The 13,559-nt window shown below is 42.0% G+C and overlaps 1 protein-coding gene across 6 annotated transcripts in view; it reads right to left on the reverse strand.

Moving 5' to 3' along the window:
- Positions 1–1,284: 1,284 nt before the first annotated feature.
- Positions 1,285–13,559, reverse strand: part of CDK6 (cyclin dependent kinase 6) — a 609,297-nt gene continuing 597,022 nt past the window's right edge. For all 6 annotated transcript variants that reach the window (XM_069211653.1, XM_069211656.1, XM_069211657.1 and 3 more), the window contains one exon: positions 1,285–4,602. In XM_069211653.1, the coding sequence (XP_069067754.1) occupies positions 4,420–4,602 (183 nt within the window). In that variant the 3' untranslated portion in view covers positions 1,285–4,419. The remainder of the gene's footprint in view (positions 4,603–13,559) is intronic.

Genomic DNA, 13,559 nt, shown 5'->3' on the forward strand with positions numbered 1-13,559 from the left:
CGCTGCTTGCAGCCGTGCCCTGGTGGATTACAACTGGTGGGACCTCCAGGTTGCAGGCTGGCGGTTTTGGCGGATGAGGTCATAATGGCCAGCCTTGTAATGAGGCTCAAAGTCTCTGGTGTAGGTCATACTTTGTCTAACTATTCTTCCCCTATGAAAGTCATTAAAGTGTTTTGCAATTAATTAAAAACTGAGGATCATACAATAAGTAATTTGAATAATAGTATCAAATTGCATAGCAATGGTGCTAAAATCAGTGGTCAGTTGGGTGGAAAAGCTGTCTAACCAAACAAAATTGTGTTTAGTGCAAATGTTCTTCAAACTAATTAGACAAAAAAAATACGAGGTGTGCCAGAAAACCCAAACATCTTTCCAGCCTTTGTGTAAAAACCGCATATACCATTACATCTAAAGGAATGTACGACGTGTTCACAGTGTTTCAAATTTCAAACATCCTTTTGCTGTTGTGTGCAATGTTTACCTATGTTATTTTATGGTACACTGTAATACTTGTGTTATTTTAGGGTATTTTAGGGTACACTGTTATGCAAAATGAACATATATTTACTGCTACTTGCTTTAGTTGATATATTTTTTTTATGGAAAGGGAGATGCGTGGTACCTGCTCCTGCGCTAGAGCCTTCTGTTGGAATCATCTGATGTAACAAGTAGGATTACTGAATGTGATGAGGTGTGAGGAGTGTTTCTGGAGCAAGGCTGATGTGAGGATGCGGACAATTGATGGCTGAGGAAAAATACTGATCTACTTAAAACAAAGACATGTTCTCAGTCTAAGGCAGCTGAACCATCTTTATTGTTCCTGTCGTTTGGTGGACACCCCTATCAGCTAGTCAGCCTGGCAACTAAAGGACATTCTTGAACTCTGGCACGTTTTCTGACATTTAGTGGAATTTCCTGTCATTTAAGGCCATCCCTGCCACAGCTGAAATATGACGGTAATACAGGAACATCAAGAACATTTCAGGAGTGTCTGAGGTTGAGTCAGGGCATATGAAGCTGCTCCTGGCATAGGACGGTTAGACGTGGGTCTGTATATACTGGTACAAGGGAAAATGAGGCAGTATCTGTTGAGACGTGTTTGTAGTGCTTAAGAATACCGGATGAAAATGACTAGCTAATACATGGGGACTCCACTAGCATATTTACCAAAAGTAAAAACCTTACGTTTACTAAATTGTAGCAAGATGATGTTTATGGAAAAATAGTCACAGTACCAAAATGAGAATGCGGTATTTTTCTGCACATTTTAAGGAGCAAATAAAATGATGCTTGAGGTAAACATTTATTTCTTAAAAATGAAAAGCTTATATTCGAGGGGAAGGCTAGCCTCTTGTAAGAGAATGCAAACTGATGATTGAGGGAAAATATTTAACAAGGCTAAAAAGTGGACAGTGTGTAGTTTCAAATATTGTCTCGCTAAAGTTTATTATTTACAAAACATGAAATGCATTTATTTAACAACATAATGTAATTATTTAATAAAATCCATGCTGTGTTTGCAGAAAAAATGCTTTCGAATCCAAAACATATTCAAAGATGCTGTTCGAGGAGAACTGATCCTACGTTAGGGATACTTACTGATAATATTATGGCAAAGTTTCCTTACTACCGTGCTAGAGGCACTTGATGTTAGTTTTTTACGGCTCAGTGAGGCATTTTAGGATCTATATTAATATATATTTATACGACATTAGTATCATAATAATGCAATCTGAGGCTTGACCCCGTAGGACTGGTATAACACGAAGGGTGTATATATATCTATATAATCTTCATCTCTGAACTAAGCAGCACATCTGCTTTCTGAACCTCTGAAATCTGTCTAAGACCAAACACAAAGATCTGTGTAAATTTTCCATCCTGCCCTTTCAAAAAGATGTGCATAAACTGTCTGAGTGAGCATCTGCTGAAGGGGCAAGGGGGGACATGGCAGAAATGGAAGGTAGACGTGAAGGAAGATATTGTATATGTCTTTAAAAAGAAAGTCATATCAATTGGCCTCTCCTGATTATTTGAAATGTATTTAAAATAAATGGCTTTTTAAAGCAATGGTGTATGAAAAATACCTTTCTAATTCTACTATATGCACCCATTTGTTCAAAGTCCTCTTAGAGAGTGATCCCCCCAAACACTCCTGAAAAGTATTAGATTTGCCTGCCACACCAAGAGTATTGAAATACACAGAGGGCCACTTTAGAAAAGGCTGTGATGAGAAAAAATGACCACTTTACCGGTCCCTGTTCTTTAAAATGCACCAACCCCAATATTGTTTTTATTAAATATCAATGTGGATGAAGGCCCAGTGGGGGTAAGGGAATGAAAAGGGTTGTTGCTTCCTTCACTGCTCCAGGCACTTCGGGGAAAGGATTTAGGGCCATATGTACGAACACATTTTCCCATAGACACAGAATGGGCAAAACTGCTTGCTACATCTGGCCCTCAGACCCCACAAACCACCAATGACTCCAGACCATACCTGATCCGCTTCATGTATACCACTGATGATCATTTGCAAGGTACATAAATTATTCTTTAAACTCATTGAACATTGTCGGAAGCACACTAGACCACACAGCTTGCTACAACAATCAGTGTCCAACTGACAAGTCAGAGTTGCATCCTAGCAGGACCAGAATTCAACAAAATGAGTAACAAGTGGGGTAACCGTGAGTTGTAATAACACAGAAAGCATAGGTAATAACCTACTTATGTGAAAACTATTTAGCATCATTAACTACAATGTGTCACACTGCAACCTCAAGTGATTATTGAATACTCTAATCAGTGTAATGTTCTCCTCATCATCAGACAAATGGGGATGCCATTTGTAAAGGTTTATCTTCATCTCTTACATTTTCTCCACACTACAGTCAACCACCAACTGCTGTCATTGTGTTGCCATTTCCAAGCTGTAGTTGACATCAGATGCGCATCATGCATTGGTTGGTTCATGTCCACAGTTCTAACGTATTCTGAACTTTCAGCAGCATATTCAAATATGTCACTGAAATCTACTCAATGACACCAAAACAGTGCAAGGAGCACAGTCTTGTTCGTTCGGATACTTACAGCGTGTTATCTATTCTGGCACGGCACACAAATGAAATGAACAAAAAAAAACTAAAGAGATCAGTGAGAGGCACTGCTGTAAAACGTCCAACTCTGAACTTTATCTACCTGGCTCCAATTGTAGCATACGTTTCTCCGAAGCTAGAATGTACATATACTGCTTTAAATGGAAATGTAGAGGCACAGGAACTCACTATCTCAGAGCACTTTCTTGGCTCCTGTGAAGGGCTAGTAAACTTCCGTCAAGAGTACATCACCCATGCTGGGAAGTGCTGGACCTCTCTCTTTCAAACTAAAGCGATGCAGTCACTCAGTACCCAAGAAAGAGTATGTGTCAATTTAAAGCAATGCATACAGATAAAGCAAAATTGCAACTACAAGAAAGGAACCATTGCATTTCTAATATGACAAGGATGTGTTGTTCTGGTAAAATCATACGGCATGATCCCATCACTTTCCAAAGCACCTCCCAAAATTATCACTACAGGTTGCCTTGCAGAGACATGTTGAGTATATATACTAAATTCAATCAATCAGCACCGTATTAAAAATAGTTGTTATTTACCATATCTTTTGTCCAAGATACATTAACTCACTTAATACCAACAAATATATTTCTTATCAAAATGACACAGATTGTTTATATATTCACCTGAAATGTCAATTTACCCACTCAAAGGTTTGCAAAAACATTGCAGCTGCGGACAGTATATTAATCGCTTCTTCCTCAATGACGGAATGTTAGCATCCTGTATTTATTTTTGTAAAGTATGGTTTAGCAGGTTAAACTGAAAACACAATCTACCATCCATGAATAGATTATCCCGGCTACAGATCGAGGTGAAGTATATTTAGTTTAGGCCACCCTCTACCTGTTACCAACACAAGCAAAAGAGTGAGTATTACAAAAACAGTCAATAAATCCATTGTTTGCTATCTGACTATGAGATAGCATTATTTGAAAGTCCACATTTAGTGCTACACACCACAGGCACACAATACAATTCCAGATCAATGTACCCAGTTGGGCTACAGCAGCTATTGTGCATTCTAGGTGGCTTGAAGAAATGTAATTATCTGTGTCCTTACTGGCAGTATTTGAGGTTATGCTAGCAAACGGCAGCATAAATGGTCAGCAGCTTCTCTTCATCTTGAAACCTCCACATACTCAAAAACAATCGAACAAATACACAGGTCAAGCTGGTTTTGCATTGATTTGATTAAAGTAAACAGAGTTTTTTTGGTCCAAGCAGAAGACGTTTGTATAAGGGCCGTACGGTGACCAAACACTAATGTTCCTAAGAAAGTGGTCTGTAAATTGTACCCACATTAACATTTTGTGGTCCCAGATTCAAAGTCTCCATAACCTGAGGTTTGAGTCTCTGAGGAATCCTGTTGTCCTGACAGGTGTAACTCCAAATTCTCTTTGCATTTTTGCAGGTCACTGAAGTAGATGTGTGACAAAGCACAGTAAGCTGATATTCGTTTGGATGGATTGAATGTCAGACATTTCTGTAATAAAAATGATACAATTTCACTATGCCTTACAACAAGACACTGATACAGAAGACGATCATTAGAATCAATACAACTGAAGGAAGCTTAAAAATGAGCTACATTTGAAGTGACCTGCTAATGTGTGTTGTCAACATCATTATTAATTTAGTACAAAGGTAAGTCAACTTGTTTTCAACACCACTAATCTGCTTCAATGTTCATTCCCTGCACTTTTACCAAATGTACTGCATCCCTATCAATCCTGTCACTAAGCATTCTAGTTTTCTTTTCTGTTTTTTTTCTTCTCTGTTTTTCAAAGAAATCCAAATATCTTTTCATTCCTATTTTTTAGATGATCAATATACACAATTTGTTTTAATTCATTTACACTGAATTTGTGTACGTTTGGTATGACCTCACTGCGCCTCTCTGTGAAAATAACAAATACAATACCTAAACCCCTGTGACTTAAGGACCCGCCCCGCCGGCATGGCACTAAGAAGAATTTCATTGAGAACTTTCTAGATTACAGCATGCGTTAACTAATCTCCTCCTATTACCAGATGTGCTTGGGATATTTCAACCTCCACTGGGAAAAGAACAAGGCCCCACATACCTCTTCAAATCCTCTCCGCCTATCAACAACTTGTTTTAACATGGCACCTCCTTCTCCTCACAATTAGTGCTCCAAAAACACAACTCATACAATTCTCAAATCCTTTTGAAATTAATTAGTCATACCGTTTGCTCATTCCTTCCGAAAGATTTACTTCAACATTCCGTCTATGTATTAAACCAGAAGTTAGAATGATAAACTCAAGAGACTTTAAACATATCAACAAAAAAAACCTAGTTTCTTTGATCCACTAGATCAAACTACCAGCAGAGAATACTGCTGGCTTTCCAAAATAGTAGAACAATATGATGATAAGCTCTCCACCATCTTGAAAAAACTACCTCCTACCTCCTCTGAAGTGAAAAGTTTCAAGAAAGCCTTCAACTAGTACTCTGACGAGATACCAAGATGCAAAAAAATAAATCTGTTAAGAGATGAAGAAAATCTCTTATTTCTACCAACGTCCTTAATCTTAAATTGCCAGGAAGTCCTACAAACTATATACAGTGCTAAATCCTCCTTTGGAAAATCAAAGTTTACAAGCACTCCAGGGAACCTTACTAGATCTGTAGCTTATACAATCTACAGAGCACCAAACACAACCCTCTAGGGCTCTAAATGTATCAACACAGCCCCCCAATGTATTGACATAATAATTACAATTAGGGAGGGCATAAACAAACACACACCCCTACCAGACACAGATAAGAACAAGTTACCTACCTTCAATAATATATTTTCTGGTAGAGAGATTCTATCCGCCCACTGATTCTTTACCTTAGAATATTCTCCAGGCATCAGAAAGGATCCATAAAATCTTGAGCAATACATCTAGGCAACGGTAGGCGTTGCTGACAGTTTACATCGTCCGCATTAGATGTGACATATGCAAAGCATAAATAGGTGCACCCCAGAATGCTGATGTTGGTTTCTTTCGTGTCACATTCCTTGCTCACAGAAGTGGAGCTAAGTCAGAATGGTTGTGAGTGTGCTGAATTGAAGGAGGACCTTCTGGAGGAAGGAGTCCAGTTTGCAAAGAGTGGAGGGAGGGTCGCTAAGTTTAGAGTCTCAACCAAAAGAGGTGTTACCGAAGGTAAGTAACTTGTTCTTTGAGAAGAGACTTCTAACCGCAGATTCCGTAGCTTACAATAGATATCACAGTAATAACCTCCCAGAAGGAATGACTTCGAACTGGCTTAAACCAAAAAAGTCCTTTAACACAGAGCGGGCAAAGCACCCATCTGAAAGGACCTGACTGTTCAGACAATAGTGCTCATGAATGTATAGAGCGACGCCCACGTAGCTGCGTGCCAGATTGCAAGGATAGGCACTGTGCATACCAGCCTTGGCTGTGGTAGAGTGAGCCATCATGCCTCCCGAAGACTGCGCTTTCGTTAATGTGTAGCAGATCTTTATGCTCAGTATGATCTATCGAAAGATGGTCCTCTTCTGCACGGGAAACACCCAGAATAACGACTCCTAAACCACAAAGTCGTGGAAAACAAAAGCTAAACATTGGTTTCATTTTCCACAACTTCTTGGTTTTCATGCCTTAACCACGCATGTGTGAACCACGTACATGCGTGGTTAAGGCACAGAAGAAGGGAGTCGACGCGGTGAAGGAGGAGGTAAGTTGGGCTGCGTCTGGGGCTGTTTTTTTGAGGGTAGGGTGGGGTGGGGGGCTCGGGGTGATTAGGGTTTAGGGGGTAGGGGAGGGTCAGGGTTTAGGTTTTAGGGGTGGGTTGGGGTGCTTTAGGTTTTAGGGGCAGGGTGGGGACTCGAGGTATTTTACATTTTTGGGGGTGGGGGCTTGGGGTGATTAGGGTTTGGGAAGGGGGGTCAGGGTTTGGGTTTAAGGGGTGGGTTGGGGTGCTTTAGGTTTTAGGGGAGGGGGTTGGGGTTGTGGTAATTTTGGGGGTGGGGGTTGCAGTGGTTGTGGGGGTGGAAGGGGTTGTGGTAATTTTTAGGCATGGGGGCTAGGGTGGAAGCATGCCGGAACCGTGCATGCTGATCACTAATGCTTTTACCAGGAATGCCTTTACAATGAAAAATCGTTGTAAAGGCATTCGTGGTAAAGGCGTTAGTGATACCAACAAGTTTGTTGTTCTGAACTCGTTGTTGAGCCATGGGTGCTTCAAGCACTCGTGGTTTCAACATATAACCCTTCTGCACTGCCTTGCCCTTCTTTGTTCCAGTAAATCCAATGAAAAGCTGATCCTCCAGTAGGTGGTCCTTGGTATGATCGATATAAAAACTAAGGACTCTCTTTCGATCCATACAAAGATCCTCAGATGATCCATGTCTAATATCTATTTTTCAAGCTTTGGTTTTTGTGCAAGGGTGAGCCGATCTACCATTTGATCAAACAGTCCACGGTTTCTGCCACTGTTCTGCTAGCTGGAAAAGTTGCATTGTGCCACGAAATACAAATTTGTCAAGCAGATTCATAAATGCATTGCCCTATTATTTTATCATCAGCCATTTCAAAAGTAATTGAAAAAATGATACTTTGAGAACCAGAAATTCACAAGGTAACATAGGCACCTTTTTACCCTGGTACAGTACAATCTGGTATGCTGATGGTTCTTGATGAACTTCTCATCATCAAGGATGAAAATAAACAGGCAGGGTCTGCTGTTGCTTAATGTCTCTACCACCACCATTATAATCATACATGAAATCTTAACAAAATGTCTCCATTTATTTAGTTTGACATGGTTAACAATTAGAATCAAAGTGTTTGCTACACTTCCTACCCAGTCCTCGGCTGTCAAACCAAGCAGTGAAGTGCCTCGGGCTTCTGCAATTTTCTCCTTTCTTTTTAACCTCTATGTTCAACTATTATGAAAGCTAGTGAGGTCTTTGATTATCAGAGCTATTTCCATGCTTAAGATACACATCTTATCCTCTGTTTGATCATTGTTTCGCCTATACTTTTTTGATTGGCTGGAGGTTGCACAATGTAGATGCCCACTCATCACCTAAAACACAATGGAGACAAAACAGAGATCTTGGTGGTAGGGAGAACCACTCTGGATGGGTAGCTGTCCTTTGGCCACCAACAACTGGGCTCCCTGCCAGGTCCAGTAGCATCTGTCTGAAGCCTTGCAGTTACATTTGACTCAGGCTTTGTTTTTGGCATCCAGATCCAGAAGGTATGGGCAAAAGAGTGTCTGCAACTCTGCAAAAGGGTTTTCCCTGGTGGTGACAGACAGAAGAAAATAGGACTTCACACCTTCTGCTCTAAATAGAGCAGACGATCTGATGTCCTTACTCCAACAGTCAGCACTCTGCTAGCCAACTGGAGTAAATTTTTCTCACGGCAGATGTAGTGGGGATACTGCCGCTGGAACAGTGATGGTCCGCCCAACTCAGAATACAGTGAGTGGATTGAAATTGTGTGAGTAGTTTACTCTGACACTTTTAATATGGAGTACCCTGTCTGCCAAACACCAAATCAGACCCTCTGTCGAATTTACCAGCCCATCAAATCAGATTGGTCCATCCTTCATTTCAAAGCTGACATCCCCCTATGTTCCAACTAGATCGCTTATATCAGAGTGTGAACTTCTACTGATAATACCCAGTTTTAGCTGGAGTATATTTGGAGACCATTCTCTTTCAAATAATTTTGACCGATTCAACACAAGTTTAAAGACAGTCCTTTTCTGCTGGTGTAGTCACCATGAACTAAGGTTAACTTCATGGCCTATGGTCTCGAACCCCTGGAAAGCTTCAATGTCATGAACTACAAACCAATTGAAAGCTTCATGTGCAGGACTTTTCATGGGTTTGTGCACCAGGAACCAGGTCCACGGACCCCCAAAAAAGGTCAAACAAGAGTGCACAAGTCAGTGAGGGTTCCATGGAACCTTAAAACCCTTGAAAAATGAAAAGAAAAAAGCCTGGCCATAGGCTAGGCTCTGACACCAACAACAATGTGCAGAGGGTGAGGGTTGGCTGCCTGTTGTGGGTTTAGCATGTATCTAACTGCCAAGAAGAATTTGCACAACGGGATGGAAGCTGTCGCCACCTGGATGGAGTACAGCTGCCTCAAGCTCAACTCTGACAAGACTATATTCTCATCCTGGGACCCTCCACATTAGCCTGGGATGACTCCTGGTGGCCATCCACCCTCGCCCACCTTCCCCACACCCCTACACACCACGCAGGCAACCTCGGCTTCATCCTGGACTCATCGCTCACCATGACTTGCCAAGTGAACTCAGTTGCATTCTTCTGCTTTCACACACTCCAACTTCTCTGGAAGATCTACAAATGGTTCCCAAAGGACTGCTGCAGAACCGTAACCCATGCCCTTGTTACAAGCAGACTCGAATATAGCAATGCCCTCTATGCCGGCACCACCCAGAAGATCTTGAAGAAGCTACAGCACATCCAAAACGCCTCTGTCAGACCAATCCTGAATATTCCCCCCGCGAATACATCTCCTGTCACCTAAGAGACCTCCACTATCTTCCTATTGAGAAAATAATTAACTTCAAACTCCTCGTACACGCATACAAGGCCCTCCACGACCTAGGACCCACCTACCTCAACCACTGCATCACCTTGTACTCCTCCTCCAGACCTCTCTACTCTGCTCAACAATAAGGAAGACCTCAGCTGGTGGAGGATCCTTCGCCTACCTCGCGGCAAAAAGCTGGAACACCCTGCCCCTGAACCTCAGGCAGTCACCATTGCTACCCCAAGTCAGGAAGGACCTTAAAACCTGGCACTTCAATGGAAGCTCAGAGGACAAACCCCCTCAGTGCCTTGAGACCCTTACGGGTGAGCAGTTGCGCTCTATAAATCTTGATTTAATTTACCTATCTAAAAGCCCATCCCTGCAGCTAACCCCTGCTGGGCACAGCCAGAAGCTATGTGCAGCAGGGTTTGCCATCCATGATGGGTTTGATATAGTGGTGCGCAGTAGTTGTTGGCAAAAGTCAGTCAAGTGGTTGTAGGGCTTAGCCAAAGGCCAAGCCCTGTGGGAAATTGCTGTAGCACATGGCCCTGAGGCCAACCCCTGCTGGTAGGCTGGATGCATTTTACAGGTAGATGTGGTATATGAAAAACACAAAACAATCTAATAACTACTGAAATTCACCAGCTAGGATTTAGTACACTAACCATACCTCATGCCCCAGTATTGCATTGCCTCCATACATTAGAGTCTGATAGCCAAAGCTACCCCTACCGTCTCTTTAATATTAGTTTTTGCAGTGTATGCACATTTGTTTTCCAAAACATTTGGTCCTCTATGAATACAATTTCAGTTCTACTGGTGAACAGATTCAAAGTTCCATGACTATTGAAATGAAGAAAATGGATTGTTCGGCTTTTCTTTGATTTGTCTGGCTTCTTCCTACATATGTTCGTGCCCATCCCTTTCTCATGATCCAGATGTGTTTGATTCCTGCTTTCAAATACTACACTCAACTGAAAAGAAAAAAAAAGGACAGTTTAGCTCGCCTCTGATCTGCCCAGCAACTTCCTGTGAACTGATCAGAGTGAGCGCTTTATACAGGAGACAAGAGATAGCCATCTCCAAACCCCATCCCTTCTCCCTTTTGGCTATATTCAAAAAGCATAACTTTGTCTCTTTCCTTCTTCCCCACAAATGACTCTCCCAAATTTCTCTGATGGACAGCTCTACCCATCTTTGGTAAAGCTCCACCCTTCATTAGTTTGGCGATTAGGCCACCTGACTGTGGTGCAGACAGTCTGTGAAGGTACCTGGTAAGTGAAATCTTTCCAGTCTGTGTGAGACTACCACCATCCCTGCCATGGGAGCCTGGATTGTTGAATACACAATAGCACAGGTAGGTGGCATGTCCTAATACTCTGTGAAGCTTGTTGTGGTATCCCCTGAATGGATGTTCTTTTTTAAGGGAATCCAGAGAATGTTATTGGGTCGCTAAAGATGAGGGCTGCCCTCCCTCCAACAATGTGATGGAGTGCTGTGCTAGTAAGTAGCTGCAAAGACCTGTTAGCTTAAAATATGAATCAAGATGGATTGGCACATTAAATGCTACAACCATGTGTGTTGAACCATGTACAAGATATATCATGCTTTGATACATTCTTTAAAAATTCCAGAACAAATAATTTGAAAATAATCCACTTTACTATAAAAGATACTGCTGAAGAACTTGAATAGGGGAGGGAAATTATGTTATTAGAATTGTATCTGACTTTCCTAATTGAGGCTAAAAATGTATATACATTCATTACTAATGGCATTCATCCAAACGAATCAGTGCACTAAGCGAAAGATGACTAGTGTTGAAATAACTCTTAAATAAAGTATGAACCGCCATTCCTATAGCCAATTAAACAGACTGAATGTGATAGTTAAGAGCGGCATAGAGTGGAGTGGCATACACTGAAGAGGTGTAGAAGAGGCGTACAGTGGAACTGCATACACTGTAATAGCATAGAGTGGATTGGCGTACAGTGGCTACATTGTAATAGTATAGAATGGAGTAGCGGGGTGTTGTAGAGTAGAGTGACGTAGAGTGTAATAGTGTATAGTGGAGTAGCATACCATGGAGTGGCGTATTAAGGAGTGGTGTAGACTGGAGTGGCATACAATAGTGTGGGGTAGCGCGTAATAGCATACAGTGGAGTGGCGTACATTGGAGTGGAGTCCAATTGAATGCGAAGAATGAGGTGGAACAGAATGGAGTGGCGTAGAGTGGAGTATTGTACAGTGTAGTGGAACACAGTGGAATAGCATACAGTGAAGAGTTGTAGAGTGGAGGGGCAAACAGTGAAATAGGGTAGAGTGGAGTGGCATACAGTAGAATGGCATAGAGTGGAACATCATATAGGGTAGAAGCGTCCAGCCAAGTGGTTTACAGTGGAGTGACGTAGGCTGGAGTGGTATGAAGTGGCGTTCCATATCGTATAATAGCGTAGAGTGGGGTGGAGTAGAGTGGAGTCTCATATAGTGGAGAGGCATGGAGTGGAGTGGTGTAGAGTGGACTAGCGTATAGTGGAGTGGCGACAGTGGTGTTGCATACACATGAATGTGAAATTCAGGAGCAGTGTAGATTATGGTATGCAGAGTAATGCAAAACAGCAAATTGTGCTGCCTTGCGCTTCTCCAGATTTACCAATCAATGAGGGGTCACACATGGTGGCCTTGCGTTTCTTTTCAAATCTGACTTAAGTTTTCCATTGCCCATGCAACACCATGAGTGATGCAAGGGTACCACAATCCAATAATACAGCTATGCCTTAGTTATATTTTGGGCCACATCATACTTTGATAACTTTGCAGTATACAATGGTACATGACAATAACAAGCCAGTATATAACTGGGTAATGGCTGTTTTTTTAGAAAGAAAAAGCAGCCATATTGTTTTTACTACACTTTGGCTGTGTTCAATGTTAGGGCCTTAGATATAGGTAAGTAATAGGTAGGAAAACATATTTATATTTTTAATAGATTTTTAAATGTTTAAATACGTTTATCGCCATGTAATGGGATAGTTTCACTAAATTTCGTGAAATTCCACCTATGTACCATGGTGACAGATGTCACTAAGTTTCTATGCCTTTTAACTTGAAAATTCTTACCCTACTTAACTGCAGTACTGTTAGAAATGGGATCTCTAGTTGGCAGTCAGTTAACACCCTGTCCAAGTAGGGATCCTCACTCTAGTCAGGGTAAGGGAGTCACACACGAAGATAACTCCTGCTCACCCCCTTGGTAGCTTGGCACAAGCAGTCAGGCTTATCTCAGAGGCAACGTGTAAAGTATATGTACAAATATACACAGTAACACTCTGAAAACAAGACACAAGGACTCCACACCAGTTTAGAAAAATAGCCAATATTTCTATAAATCAAACAAGACCAAAAGGACAAAAATCCAATGTACAGAAGCAAAAATATGAATTTTTGAACTAAAAAGAGTCTTAGTCCATAGAAATCAATGGATGGATTGCTTTAGAATAAAGTACCTGGTATGCAATGCTTTGGGGAAAGTCTGGGAACATGACGGCCGTATAACTCCGTGGTCGTGAGCTTCCGGTTTCCGGCATAGCGCGCGCACGGAGAGGAACAGGAGAGCCACGCTTGAGTGCGGGATGCCTCTTCCTGCCTGATGAGCCTTCTTTACACCCCTTGGTGCACGGCAGAGCGTGCGGCTGGGACCCGTGCGGTGTCGAACGGGGGCCACGAGTCGCCGAGGGTCGGTGTTTCGTGTGTTTGGCCCTGGGCAGAGGCGGTCCAGGCTCTCCACCAGGGGAGACACGTTCTTGCTCTGTGCCCCTTCTGGGGCCATATGGTGCAGCAGCTTTCGGCGTCCTGAGGAGAGACGCAAAGAAGAGATCCTCAATTTAC

Source organism: Pleurodeles waltl, chromosome 10 (assembly GCF_031143425.1).
Source record: "Pleurodeles waltl isolate 20211129_DDA chromosome 10, aPleWal1.hap1.20221129, whole genome shotgun sequence".
In the NCBI taxonomy this organism is placed as follows: domain Eukaryota; kingdom Metazoa; phylum Chordata; class Amphibia; order Caudata; family Salamandridae; genus Pleurodeles; species Pleurodeles waltl.